General features: G+C 49.3%; 1 protein-coding gene across 3 annotated transcripts in view; it reads right to left on the bottom strand.

Moving 5' to 3' along the window:
• Positions 1-10,322, bottom strand: part of pcdh10b (protocadherin 10b) — a 13,796-nt gene extending 3,474 nt beyond the window's left edge. For 2 of the 3 annotated variants that reach the window (XM_008298694.1, XM_008298696.1), the window contains exons 1-3: positions 7,809-10,322; positions 6,829-6,887; positions 6,491-6,597 (exon numbers count right to left, since the gene is read on the bottom strand). In XM_008298694.1, the coding sequence (XP_008296916.1) occupies positions 6,491-6,597; positions 6,829-6,887; positions 7,809-10,322 (2,680 nt within the window). The remainder of the gene's footprint in view (positions 1-6,490; positions 6,598-6,828; positions 6,888-7,808) is intronic. The other variant, XM_008298695.1, reaches the window with a different exon arrangement.
• Positions 10,323-15,421: the final 5,099 nt, after the last annotated feature.

Raw genomic sequence — 15,421 nt, 5'->3', positions numbered from 1 at the left:
CACACACACACACACACACACCATTCCAAGTGTAAATAAGTTCCCGTTCGTTGCCGTCACCTCGTTAAACTTACCTGATGACTGACGAGCTACTTGCTAAAGCTACTGTATTGTTGTACTGTGTTGCTATGGTGACCATCCTCCCATAAACAGCCCACAGGTCACACAACAACTTTTCCCGACACACTGATTAAGGAACAAGCTTCTTGTTTTGTCCTGATTTCATTGCTATTCAGAAAACACCTGATTTGATTGTTTGTGCATTTTGTTTGTGATCCATTTCAGAGGGAACATCTGGGTTCATTCTGCGCGGTGACCCGGGACCTGCTCTGGTCAATAAGTTCTGTTCACCTTTAACACGGAGCACATCTTGTTGACGACGAGTTCAAAGCTACAAAAGGACAAAGCAGCAGAAAAATGGAGGACTTTCCATTTTGTGTAGTTTGATAGCTCAATAATGCATCCATAGTTCTGGAGCAGAACCGAGACAGAACTGTTTTTAAGTGGAGCCGTCATCAGGACGTGTGCAGCCTGTGATGAGAGACAGAAAACAAACTGCACATATGACAGAATAAGAGCTGCTGAGGTCACGGAGGTCCAAACCTCCTCATTCAGTTCTGCCATATTTCCTTCCTTCAGCCTTTCTCGTCGTGCTGATTTTACATCGTGAGCTTCACCTGCAGTTTGGCACGTGTGTGTGTGTGTGTGTGTGTGTGTGTGTGTGTGTGTGTGTGTGTGTGTGTGTGTTCGTAGCACTCAGGAGCTTCATCTTGTATAATGACGACGACAACGGCTTGTGAGTTGCTGAATGTAAACTCCCTGCGACCAAACGAACAGACGAGTCAGTCCAGAACATGTGTGAATGATCCCAACACGCTGCAGACCGGTGACCTCACACACGTCTTCAGCCTGATGCTGGACGTCTGTGTGCGAGCTGCAAACGCTTCAACCAACCAGCATGTGGAGAAACTAACCAACAACTGGCCCAGAAGTCCGACAGGGCGAGGAGCGGCGCTGAGAGATGTGCAGTGGGTTCAGATTACCAGGCGGCCTCCTTTCCCGGGCCTCCACTCTCAGCCCTTTTCAAAGCCTATTGTCCTCTTTGAAAAGCTGGCTGCAGGTACAACTGGGAACCAGTCTGAGCACGCTCTTTCATGTGGAGTAATTATTTTTTGAGGCTTTTTAATGAAGGAAATTCTCTGTGAGGAAAAATCACCTTTTGTCAGAGAACAGTGGCGGCTCGACGCAGCTATTCAGGCCGAGTGTAAGCCTAAAGCCAAATAGTGTTTTCATTGGCCCATATGGTTTTTGCAGTCGAGCCTAGATCTTGTGTAGGCTATGCATGTTTTCTGAGGCCTAAATCCCCTTGTTCTGTGTGTGTGTGTGTGTGTGTCGCTGTTAAAATCTGAACTGTCCAGCTCGAGCTATCTGCTGCTAATCCCTCTGAATACAGACTGATTAGGCTAAGACTGCTGCTGTCCCAGTAAGCAGAGTGTGTGTGTTTTGCTGTGTGTGTCTGTAGCGGTCAGCAAAGGGGGAATTTGCTTTGTTACAAAGCGGATTAATTTGGCTTGCCGTCACTAACAGCTTGGAAAAGTGCCCGGTCTCCTAACGAGAGGGTTTCTTATTAAATATTAACCAACATGCCATAAATACACCAACACATTACGCTTTAATACGGCCTCTTACATGCGAGGAAGCGACTCGTGGTACAGTTTGATGGGAACCAGAACGTAGTGAAGCGGTGCACCTGCACAGGCCAACAATGCTGCATTGTGAGCAATGAGAAAGGAAACGGGACACAGAGCTCTGCTTGCATTACAAAATGGATACCGGGTTGATTCTCAAAGCAGGAACAGGAACGGCGGCATTTAGACTCAGCGGCAGAGGGAGGCTGATTTCAGCCACAAAGCCAGATCAAGACAACTTGAAACTGTTTGACAATAAGACGCTGCACATCCCGCAGCTTCTACTGAAACAGGAGAGGAAAGCTCGTCCTGTCTCTTCGCTACGCAGTCACAATTCTCTGAGCGCTAGTTGTGAAGTATGTGTGGTGTCGGTCCTCCACTCCGACTCGGGCTGAAAACGAGCCGTCAACACGTCTGGCGCTAAGTTGCACATCAGCGTGAGGGGAGGCTAATCTGCTCCGGAGGCACTCTGACCCTCGTTACCTCCAACACCTCATCTCATCTTGGCATTCTGCACGGTGCTCGCACAAGGCAAACGCAAAGTCTCCATAATAACCTTCATTTGGTAATTGGTATGCAGAGGTCTGAAAAATGAATTACTGATCAGCGAGCTGTTACCACGGTGATAACGTGAACTGCAGGCCTAAGGAGGAATCCATGGCGGCAGCAGAGAGATGGGATGTGGGGATGGAGGCAGGATTTAAAAAGTGGATAAGCGCCTCGACTCAATCTTCTCCAAGTGTGTGACATTGGCTGTATTGATCAAACGTGCTCATTACATGAGGCGGGACGGGGAACGGGGGCCTGAGGGGACTCCTGGGGCCGGACTAGTGGCTCTTGAGGGCCCAGCAGCAAATGAGGAGAACTTCCACTGCCTTTAATTCACGAGGAAATGTGCTCACCATAGAATATACAGAACTACTGTAGCTCAGAGGTCAAACGAACACGAACACGACAGGCCAGAAGGTCTGGAAGGTGTCAGGATTCTCTGGTTTGTTTCATGAACTACTGTTTCTAAGATCGTACTTCAGCATCCACAGTAAGTGCAGTTTATTTATGGAGGGCCTTTCTCCATCAGATGCCACAAAATGTTTTATAATTAAAGACAAAAACGTTCCCACATGGCGGCTAAATGTGAGCAGACACATCGGTACTGATTCACTTCAAGTTTCCTCAGAACATTATTGCTCTGCTTCATTATCTCCATCATCTGTTCCTTTACACATTTCATTTACTACATTTCAGGAGTTATTCTTACAGCTACTGCTCGTCGTCGCTCTAATACCAGGAGTCTACACACTGGGGCCTAGAAATATGATGCATTCATGTACAGTAAGCTTAACATGGCTGGTGTGTTACCTGTGACCTCCTCATCACGGCGCCATGCACCCGCTCTATGTACGCTGTTTAACACTAAATGGTTCAGCACTGTATACATGCACTGACCATCCATCACTCAGCTGCTCCACGTTTCACCGTTCTGAACAGGAACGAGGAATTTCTAACTGAATTCACCTTTTTAAACCCAAACCTGAGCCACTGGGCTTCTCTGAGGAGTTAACCAAGCATCACATTCAACCACTAAAACTATGTTTTCTGTTCAGGAATGCAAGTAAAGAACAATAATCTGACACCGTCATCAATAAATAATACTGTGCTTTACAATAATAATTAGATTTCAGCTTTAAAAACATTTAAAAAAAGAGCTTCTCCATGCTGGTGTATTAACCATGACAAAGAGGTCATGACCAGCTGTGGGATAAACCGTACATCCGTTAAACACTGTATGAAACTGAACAGACGATAACTTTAGAGTAAAAATGCATGTGGAAAAAAAAAATAAAGATTCTGTGAGTTAAAATAAATATATGAAGGAAATACAGTGAAAAAGCTTTTGTCAGTGAGCAGATCCATGCGCGCTCTGAACTTTGTTCTGTGTACTGCATTCATACAAACGTGTACTCTTAATTAATTAAATCAGTGTCTAAGAGACGACTGAACATCAGTGAGTTCCAGCTCTATGAACACATATCTATGCAGTTTTCTACAGCAGCAGCAGCAGCGTCGTGGATGTGAGACAACAGAAGAAACGATCTGACATGCAGCAGCAGCAGCAGTAATGGCACTAAGTCTGCATTTCACCTGAACAGACATCATAAACTTTGCTGCCATCACTTTAATTTCATGCACACACTGTGCAACATTTATTCATTCTCCTGCAGATCCTCCCATGTCTCTCCCACCACACACGCCTTGAAAATAATCATCTTGGCACTGACCAGACTGGCAATGATTTTGTATTTTTCCCCCAAACAGATCCTATTCCATCTGAATAAAGCAAACACATAAAAATCAGATTTTGCACATTGGCTGTTTCCTCCTGCTCGTGTGCTCATTACAACTCAATAGCTTTGTGGGTCTGTAAGTGCATCCTTGATGAGGAAAACCTGAGTGGATTTCGAACAGGGAACAACAGAAGCACGCTGCCTGAAGCTGCAGGAAATGTTGGCACGACGAATCAGCCAGCCGCAGGGAAAAGAAGGCAAATCACCGTGTCAACAAAAAAATACAACAAGCACTGTAGTGAAAGGAGGAAAAAAAGGCCGAGTAATAGCAGGCCGACGAGGGGAAACAGCACCGGCAGTCCTTAAGCATTCATTTAATATATATAAGTATATAATGTTAATGCTTTAATTCATCGTTCATTAAATCTACATAAAAACCAACAAGCTGCGATACAGCCGACTGCAGAACAAAACGGTGTCTCAGGGAGGAAAAGACTGGAGTACATTCATGAAGTGGCCTGTCCACGCCGAGAGAGAGGCTAACACAGCCTCGTGATGGATGACATGGACACACTTATTCAGTATTAGCATTTATTAAACCCTGAGTATACCGCTGCTGCTGACAAACTCAATTAGCACACAGTAACGAGTTAAGCCTGCCGTGTTTTTTTCCTGCATTGTGGGAGCAGAATGGAGGATAACTCAGCCCCCCTATCAATTATCCTAATCAAACAAAGACCTAATGCACAGCAAATAATCTGTTTAAAGGCATTAGGCAGCTGATAACTCTGCACAAGCTAGCTGCATCCTATTTGCCACACCAAGGGTACTCAAAGTCAGCGGCCAACTTCTGCAGGCCGCCGCTCTAAACTGGAGCTACGACACGGTGTGTGTGCGAATGCATTAACAGCCATGGCCGGCACACTCCCAACAGCATCCCAAACAGCTGGACGCCTCTGTGTGAGCCAGGGCTCAGAACGCCCCACAGCTGCAAGCAAAGACACAACATGTGCAGCTGTGAACACAACCGAGCTGCAAGGTTCTGCTCACGGCGATCGTTACTGTATCGGCTGATGCTACGCTCACACGGACCACATTTTGGCATAAATTTCCATTTAAATCAGTCATAGCTGAATTAAGTTATGAAGCTGCAGAACAATGGGGTCTCAACAGGGCCCCAAAGGTCAGCCTGCTGCTCAGCCGAGCGGCTCCGGTACCTCCTCTGCGATCGCTTCATTTGTGATTTAAACCTAAATTAGTTTGTGGTTTATGGAAACACATTTAATCAATAGATGCTCGTGGTCGCACAAAATCGATGACTTTTTCTGATAAATGACAAAAAAAAAAAAGTGTTTTATGTTCCTCAAAATAAAGCATCAAAAAGTTTTCCTCTGCTGTCGTTACAAAAGCTCCACTTCAATCCACAGCCTGTCTTATTTATAGGAAAGCACGTGACCAGTTCCAGCAGATCATTAATACACATGAGCCTCGAAATGTTCCGTCCACAGAACCTGCAGCAGCGGGTCAACGCTCAGCTTATCTCACGGAGCTCTGCGTAAACCATCCAGGCCTCCTGGAGCCACCGTGGAAGCAGCAGCTCCGTTTGGCACTATGAGGGTTCCTGCTGTGGCCGAGCAGACGCCACGACGACCTGAACCAAAGGAAGCTCCACACTGCACCAAGACACACAGCCGGCGCTCACAGCTCCCTATTGTATGACTTTAGATGGGCTCCTTTAGGCGAAGACGATTAAAAAAGAGACTGGAATGGAAGGATGTAATCAGGAAGGAGGAAAGGAGCAGAGGAGCAGGGAGGGAGTGCAGTTGGAGAGCAACTGGATGAATGAATGCATTAATTAATCTAATGAACGGATGAATCGTCTGTTTTGTTTGCCGCGGCCACAACCTATTTGGTTCGCTTCCCAGCACTCCGGTGTGAGCGCAGCCTCATTAAAAAGCCTGTCACATTTCGTCAAGTGGTCTCCAGCGCGAAGTGACCGAGCTCACAGGGAGCAGCTCCTCATTAACACCGCCGCCTATTTACAAACAGCAACGCAGCTCCGCTTTCTGCCGCCGACGCCAAACCGTCACGTGCCAGAAAAAGACAAACGTTAAGAGACGCGTCCCCGTCGAGGGCGAGCACCGGGAGGCGGTTCACAGGGACGGGATGTGATTCTATTACAAGGGGGACAACAGGAAACCACAAGCCAGCGTCACCAGAAAAACCTCCGAATGTCTCAAAGCACCATCAGCAGGAAGGCGCAGACACACCGGGAAGCCTCCGACCACGCTGACTCCAGCCGTGTGCGCTGCCACTAATTAAAATGAGCTTTCATTTTTCCAGGCCTCCACAATGTGCTGTAACGAAGCAAGAGGAGTCCAGATCTCAGCAATCTGCTCCTGGACCCACACCGCATCATCATCAGCAGCAATTCCTCCTCCAGTCCTATGGATGGCAGAGAGACTCGGCAGACCTCAGACAAGCCCAGAGTGAAAAGAGAAGCCGGGCAGTTCTCACCAGAGGAGTGTCCACGATTGGTGGCGTCGTGGTCGCTGTCTCCCTGCTCGCTGTCCCCGTGGCCGCTGTCTTTGGAGCTGACCAGGTCCGCCTCCTGGAAGGCCGAGCTGAAACCAAACAGAACATTATATCAAAGCCTCATTTAGCATTTTGACTTCATCCAACAGCAGCTTCAACTCCCCGTTTTATCTCCCTGATAGCATCTCATCATCCAGAGCATAACCACAGTAATGAGACTTCTCAGCCAATGAAGTGGAGGCAGGCAGCAGATCAGAGCTTTATTACAGGTGCCTATGAGCAGCAGAGAAGCTGCACTGAGAATCTCTTTCCATATTTACCTGTTGACACGTCTCGGCCTGTCAACGAGGTAGCTGAGTTCAGCTCGCTGGTGTTTGGTCTGAAAGAGAAGGGGCGGTTTTCAGTGTGTGTCACTTGAGCACCTTATGTAACATGATTAGCATAGAGAAAAAAGGCAACAGAAAAAGAACATCGCCACCATCGAGCCAGAGATGATGCAACCCACACAGTGTCATGTTGATGTTAGCTATGAAATGAGTGCTCACCCATTACACATATCACTCATATCTGGTGAGAAGAGTATGTTTGAGGAGGTGTGTTTTCCCACAGAGCGATGGGGAGCACGGCTCTGCACACATCTTGCCAAGGTGCAGGATTAAGTGGTCCTGCTATTCACCCGGCACAACCCAGAGACGCGTCTTTGTTCTAGTGCGACTCAGCAGCATTGTGACTAGTGTGCTTAATGCAAATGCAGACACACACACACGCACGCACGCACGCACGCACGCACACGCACGCACGCACACACACACACACACACACACACAGATGCTCCCACAGCAACCAGCCACTCCTGAGCCAACATACTTTATCCTTATAAATTTGTTTTTTACTTTAAAGTCAAGGGAGCACAACACACACACACACACACACACACACACACACACACACACACACACACACACAGGGTCGACCTCTCTGAGAGCTGCCAAGGCAACACATCACCAACCAGTAGTCCAGTGGTTCTATCTGCTTTCACTCTGTTCAGAGGGCGTCGTATTGTGCTGTGTGTCGTAGCAGCTGATGGGAGCTATCAGTAGATCTGGCATGCTCAGGGAAAATATTAGGAAATAAAACGGCTCCTGTGTGAAACACATTTTGTATTTTTCATGATTAAATGTGTTTAAATCAAATTAAACAAGCACGTTTCATGTGTCGACGGGGAGGTCCTGCGTATGAACCCAGTTCATGCTGAATGATGGGAGGGGGGTTAAACTGTGGGTATGAGAGGGACTCTTACCTCATTTGATAAAATGCTGCCGTTTGATATGATGTCAGGCTGCTGGTCTGTGTACCCTGTCACTATGGCCCCGCACGGGTTGTGATCGGTGTCTGTGCTCCTAGACGGGCTACACGGCTTTAGGAACATGAGGTCGGTTTTGGCAGACTCTGGAGTCAGACATACCTGGTAGCAATAGTTCTGGTTTTGGTGGTGGGAGCCGAAGCTCCCCGACTCCTCCACGGGGACCTGAGCTGTGCCAGCCCCACTGACGTTAACAGCGCTTTGTACCAGCATGATATCCGACTTGCTGAGCTTTTTCTTGCGGGCCCGGCCCTGCCGTGAGCAGCAGGAGCTGCAGCCCAGACAGCAGTCACTGGTCAGGCAGGTGTAAATGTTGAGCTTTTTGTCCTTTTGGCAACGCACAGCCAGGACAATCATGACCAGCAGGAAAATGAAGGAGACGGAGCCCAGGGCGATAATCAGGATGAGGGTGAGGTCCAGGGTGCCGTCTTTGGCCTTGGTGGTGCCGCCTCTGTCCCCGCTGCCACGGCCCTCGGCCACGCTGTCCACCAGCATCACCAGCACACTGGCGCTGGAGGACAGCGGTGGCTGGCCGTGGTCTCTCACCTCCACCAGCAGGTCGTACAGCTGGTGGGGGTCTCGCTTGGCTGAGACCCGCCTCGCCGTTCTCAGCTCACCCGTCCTCCAGTCCATCCTGAACATGCCGTTTTCATTCCCTCTCTGGATGCTGTAGGACAAGCGAGCATTCTCTCCATCATCTGCATCCATGGCCACAATGCGGGTCACCAGGTAGCCTGGCTCAGCTGAGCGGGGCAGAGGCTCCTTGGCTGTGCCATTCTTCCCCAGAGGAGACAGCACCAGGGGGGCATTATCATTCTGGTCCACAATGATGACTTTGACAGTGGCATTGGAGAAAAGCTCTGGGGTACCTGCGTCTTTGGCCTGCACCATGAAAGTGAAATCCTTCAGCTGCTCATAATCAAAGGACCTGAGTGCATACAGATATCCTGTCTCCTCGTTGATGGACACGTAGGTTTTGACGGACATGCCCTGGATGTCGCACTCTAGTATGGAGTAGCTGATGAGCGCGTTCTGCCCGATGTCCGGGTCCAGAGCGGTCACAGCGTGTATGTACGCTCCTGGCACATTGTTCTCTGTCACGTACACGTCGTACATGGGCTGCGTAAATGTGGGCGCGTTGTCGTTCTCATCCGACACCTGGACTCGAATAGATTTACTGGTGGCCAGTGACGGCGTTCCTTTATCGCGCGCCACCACGGTCACAGAGTACGAGTCCGCCTGCTCCCGGTTCAGCGGGCCGTCGGTCACGATGGTGAAGTAATTCCTAAAGGAGGACTTTAATTTAAACGGGACATCACCGAGGATTTCCACGTGGATCTGTCCGTTCTCCTCTGCGTCCCGGTCCGTCACACTTAGCAGCGCGATGACGGTACCAGGAGCCGCTTTTTCACTCACCGACTCTTTGACGGTGCTGAAGGTGATCTCCGGTGCGTTGTCGTTCACGTCGCTCACTTTGACCAGCACTTTGCAGTGCGCGGGCACAGCGTTTGGCCCCAGATCTTTGGCCTGGACGAAGATTTGATACAGGCTGCTCTCCTCGAAATCCACCTCTCCGCGCACTTCGATGCGGCCCGTGCGCGGGTCGATGCTGAACAGGTCCTTTACGCGGTTGGAGATGTGGTTGCTGAACGAATAAACTATTTCCCCGTTTAGTCCCTCGTCCAGGTCGGTGGCGTTAAGTTGTATGACCAGCGTGCCCACCGGTGCGTTTTCCGAGAGGCTCACGGTGTAAACGGGCTGGTCAAACACCGGCACGTTGTCGTTGGAGTCCAACACTTTGACCACAAGCAGCGCGGTGCCAGTCCGGGGAGGCTGGCCGCCGTCCACCGCGGTCAGAACGTACCTGTGCGCCGCCTGCTGCTCCCGGTCCAGCGGCTTCTCCAAGACGAGCTCCGCGAATTTGTTTCCGTCCGTTTGGGTCTGCACGTCCAGATAAAAGTAGTTGTTCGTGGTGATATCATACGTGCGTAAAGCGTTCGAGCCCACGTCCGGATCGAACGCGCTCTCCAAAGGGAACCGGGTGCCCGGTGTGGCGCTCTCCGAGATCTCCACCGTGATGTCTGTTTCCGGGAAGCTGGGCGGGTTGTCGTTAATGTCCACCACCTCGATTTCGACCCGAAACAGCTCCAGCGGGTTCTCCAAGAACACCTCCATGTTGAGCTGGCAGCTGGCGCTCTGCTTGCAGATCTGCTCCCGGTCAATTTTCTCGTTAACGAACAGGACGCCGTTCTCCAGGTTCACCTCCAGGTACGGTGTCCGGGAGCTGGGCACCACTTGGAAGCGGCGAGAGGCCAACTTGGTGAGGTCCAGCCCCAGATCCTCGGCGATATTCCCCACCAAGGTGCCATGGTCCGCCTCCTCCGGGACAGAGTAGCGTATCTGAGCGAGCACTCCATCCGCGATACAGAGAACGACCAAAAGCACAATCATCGCCGGAAATAAAAGTGCACTTGGGTAAAAATATCATAAACCTTATTATCCTCTGTTAATGGACAAAACGTCAATTTCCATCACCCATTTCAGTTGGCAAGCAGAAATCTCATAAATGCGTAAAAGTCTCCAAAAATGCGCACGGCGTCTGGACAAACGTGTCCCATCAGAAGGGAGGCATTTATATGTTTTAAGCGGAGCTGCAGTGATTGCGGAGGCTTTTCCTTCTCCTGACTGCCTGTCTTGCTTCTTATACGTGTCCCGGAGACGCTACAGCGCACATTCCAATGAAGCGCAGCGCTGCCGGAGGGATGAAACCAGTGTGGAAAAGAGTTGGAAAAACAAATTATAATCCATTTACGACAGATGAGAGAAACGCTGTCTCTTTAGCGACGGTGTCTAAACAGAAAACGCACGTCAGACTCGTCCTCTTGGTGTTTCTGGCTCTGGCTCCTCTTGGCACCTTGCTCCCTCACTGCAGTCTCCTCCACTCCACTCTCCACTGATGCTGTTCACTCAACTATTTGCTTTTTTCTCCTCGTAGCACCTCCTCCCGCAGCCCCTCACGGCTGTAAATCACGCTGAGAGCTCTCTCGTCATTGGTTACACGGGGTGTCCGTCAACGTCCGCTCGGCGCTGCGCTCCCTCACTGCCGCTCTGTCGCTCTACCTCCCGCTGAGCGAGGACTGGCTCCTCGCTTAGAAATACAAACGCACGAGAAAATGGGGAAAGGGAACGAGGAGGCTGCACATGGATGATTTGAAGCCCTTAAAAACGAGAGCCCCTGCCCCACCTCCCTGTCACAAACGCATTCCTAATGAGCGTGATTAGACGGCCTGCAGGACTTGTTGACTTGGGTGAACCTGTGACACTCGCAGGGCCAAGCGGGTTAATGCATGCAAATGTTGTGATATGCATGCAGTGAATCATTCGCCATTCATATGCTGCTCTCCAGGATGTGAGCTATAATTACACCCAACAGTAGTATCGGTATTATGTCTCAGCAGCGGGACAAAAAGGCAGACGAGGAGGGAGATCTGTGGACCACATACGACCCCTAGTGGTGCAAATGCAGGCCTGGGCCTGATGGTCTGTCTGTGGAGAGTCGGACCAGGGGAAGTATGCAGAGACCTGGATGACTTGGAGACTAACTAAGGAGACTCTGCACATAGTCACGTGTAGATTGGCATTCCTCTATCATGTGGATCTTTTATTCCTCAATCAACAAATATGGGATTTAAAAAAATTTAAAATGGTTCAAGCTTTTCAACTTGCATCTTTTCTTTTGGTCTGCCAGTTTGAGCATCCATCTGACACAGTGTCCATTCCTGTCAACTCCCTCATAGTGTTTACACCAAACATTAAGCTACAGATGTGTTTAGAATGGCTAGATAACCCACGTCACATGACTAAATGTAAATCAGAAAACATGGACAGTTTCACAGTTTCCAGATTCTCTAAAACCATTTTCCTTGATTCTACCCACACTGGTGCATCTAAAAATCCATCTGAATGGATGTACGGCTCAAATTACAGCTGAAAGTGTACAAAAGCTGTATGAAAATAGAGTTTTGTTTTAAAATGTTTTCATATTTGTGAATTTTGCAGAACAATTATACAAAGAATCTGTGAGTTTTGTTTCAGCATCAGGTTCTGAGGTTCTAAACAGCAGCATGAAAAGCTAAACATGTCAAACCAACCAATCTGGAACCTGAGCCAAAACAAACTCCAGACAAGTTGTGATGCTGAATCAGACCACAGTGAATACAGTGAATCTGGCTTTTTAGTGTAAAGTATCAGAACTGCTGATTGGGATAAAGCTGGTTGTATTTGTTGTCCTGACTTGTTTATGTTTGTTATTCTGACAGTAAATGTTACTGGATTATCTGATGTTTTGTTTTAAAGCTGTCGTCATTACCTGTGGCTGCAGGTGTCTCAGTGGTTAGCACTGTGGCCTCACAGCTAGAAGGTCTCCGGTTGGCGTCCCGGTGAGGACACCCGGGATCTTCCTGCGTGGAGTCTCCATGTTCTCCCCGTGCAGCGTGGGTTCTCTCCGGGTTCTCCGGCTTCCTCCCACAGTCCAGAAACATGCTGAGGTTAATTGGTGATTGTAAATTGTCCGTAGGTGTGAATGTGAGTGTGCTTGGTTGTCTGTCTCTAAGTGTAGCCCTGTGATAGACTGGTTACCTGTCCAGGTGAACCTGCCTTCACCCTGAGTCAGCTGGGATAGGCTCCGCCCCCCATGACCCTGGTGAGGATTCATTACCTGTGGGGCAGAGTTAGAACCAATCACTGCTCCTAAATGTTGTCTTGTTCTTGTTTGTCCATCTGCTCGTTCATGTAGCTGAAATAAAACCATAAATACCAACAGTCTGCTGGAGCAGAGAAACGTCTCCCTTCATCTCTGTTCTTCACAAATCCTCTCCTCCTTTCATCTCGTCACCTCCACCTTGGCCTCAACAGGAAATCTGAGTTGGTTTGTGTGTTCAACTGAGTGAAGGAGAGCAGCTCAAGTCAGACCGAGTGCACCCCCTAGTGAGCGACTAGCACACTACACCTCAGACAGAGCTGTCCAGCGTGTCTCCCCTCCGACTCTGGAGTCCACGACGCCCACACATGCAGTGAGTAAAACACAGTGGCTTCAGTGCATGATTCACGCTGTCTGCAGACTGTCAGAGCTGCACAGACCAGGTCACTGGAGGGGAAACAGGAACTGGCTCCGAGACGAGACTTTTTACATCAAGTTCCATCAAGTCAGCAGTGCACTGAGAAAAGCATCACAGTCTGCTCAGATGGCCAGAGTGAGCCTTCAGGGGACAGAGGAGGGAATCACAGCTTTCCACAAACGCTCACGGTTGTCCAGGGCCGAGCAGCTAATGCACAAATGTTGTCCACGATAACGATGCAAATGTGTTTGTTACTCACCATGCGCGTCGCTTTGCTGCCGCGTGATGAAACATCAGCAAACAATCATCTCGTCCTGATTCACATGGCCGTCATATGTTCTTCACGGGTCATTTTTTGAGCTAGAAACACAGTGTGGTGAGTCATTGCAGTGTTTCAGTGGGTGACAATAACAGCGTCTCACACGGGAGCCCCGAAAGTTAAAAAGTCCTCTTTAGTGCCTGACAGAGGAGGCTGTAGTTTGCTCACCACAAGGCAATAATATGACTGGTAGGAGCTGATGCCATTCACATTAGAAACACACCCCCTGTCCATCCTGTTGGTGTCGTCCTTGAGGCAGGAGACAAGAACCTGTGGACGGCACGACACTGCTGTGTTAGCAAGGCCACGGCCGGAGGACTCAGCAAAAGAAAACTAAACAGAGACACTTCAGCGATCAGGGGCCTGGACTACGAAGCAGGACCTGGGGTCAGCGAGGTAGCTTCAGGTCAGATCCTGGGTCTTCAGTCCTATGACGGTGGTTCTCTTCTTACCGGGTCCATCACCATGGTAACCTAGCTGAACGGCTAACCTGCTCCGCAGCAGGTTCTGCTGGAGGTTGAGACCAGTGGTATAAAACACCTCCACTGGAAACCAGTTCTCTGCCGTAAACCTTCAGAAGGACAGAAAACGAAGCAGCTCTCACCAACATGGCTTCATCAGCATCTATAGAAGAGCCGCTACACATCGGAGCTGGACTGTGAGGGACCACTGAGGACTGTGAGGGGTTTTCAGGACCAGCAGAACCCCTTAGTGCCCCCTGACCAGGATCTCTATGAGCTCCTGTCTGCCTTAGTTCATGTGTCTCCTGCTGGCTACAGACAGTGTCAAAGCTGCTTCATATTTATTTCCATCAACATCAGCCACAGCAGCAAACTGACTTCAGCATTAAAGCTCGTATCTGTAGGACACGTTAATGAGCTGCACCGCTTTGGATCATGGTTCTGTTGGTTCTCCATCTGCTCCCACGTCCTTTCTACACCTCCAGGGCTGCAGCTGGAGGTAGAACATGTCAGATAGGCCACGAGTCTGTCCATCAGGCAGCACAGGAGCTAAAGGAGTCCTGAGATGTGCTGCTGGTCTGATACGAGCCTTCATGATGAGCAGTGATCAGGTTTTATTATAAACTAATGAGCTGATCGTCCACACAGGCAGCAGCTTCCTGCCACTTATTTCTTTTTAAATTGTGTATAAGCAATATGTGGAGAGCTGTTTGAGTCTGATGGCATCACACTCAGCAGCTGGAGTTTTTTTTCCTTATTTCCATTTTCTCTTCAGAGTTTTTTGATTCGTCTTTTTGAGGCTGATCATTGCACCACTGTTGAGCTATACCGTTCGTTAGCACAACACTCAGTTCTGTTTGTTATCTCCAGTTTGTGCACACGCATGACAACAGGCCAACATTTTCCTGGCTCCTTATGTTCTGGGCTCAGCCCCTGATGCCTCCCAATCCTAGAAACGCCCCTGATCTCAGTTTCCCACGCGCTGTGGAAGAAAGAAAAAACAGTCTAGTGTCTTAAGAGGGTGCCCTAAAGCAATCCCAGCCACAAGATAATTAGAGCAGGAGAAACAGCTTGTAATCATCACGTTTTAAAGCTGTAGAGACCAAGGAACACCATGTAGGCGGAAACCAGGCACTTTTCTCCTCCTGCTTTAACAGGCACACTATCAATTATCACACAAGCAGAGTCGCTGCTGTGGTGTCACACCCAGAGTGGAGCTAGACGAGCAACAATCGACTATTAAGGGACTTTCATCGAGGCACTGCTACACACAATGATCCGTGTGTTCCTGCACACACACAACTCTCATGAGGTAGAAGAACACACACACACACACACACACACACACACACACACGTTCTGTTCTACTCTGGACAGGGTGTGTCTGTGTCCTGAACATTCACACCCACTTCATGCAGTGTGGTGACGGGAGAGACGCCGAGGATTCAACGTCTTTCTCTTGCTGGATTGTTTTCATGCGTGACTAAATCATTTAAGATGGTTTCCACGTGTCCAGCGCAGCACCGTCTCTGTTTCAAGAACATGTCCATCCATGGACCCTGGACAGGTAACCAGCCTATTCCAGCTGATTGAGGGTGAAGGCAGGTTCACCTGGACAGGTAACCAGTCTATCACAGGGCTACACTTAGAGAC

Source organism: Stegastes partitus, unplaced genomic scaffold, assembly GCF_000690725.1.
Source record: "Stegastes partitus isolate 25-593 unplaced genomic scaffold, Stegastes_partitus-1.0.2 Scaffold1339, whole genome shotgun sequence".
Classification (NCBI taxonomy): Eukaryota; Metazoa; Chordata; class Actinopteri; family Pomacentridae; genus Stegastes; species Stegastes partitus.
The sequence above is the reverse complement of the archived record's forward strand: the minus strand, read 5'-3'. Positions and strand labels throughout refer to the sequence as shown.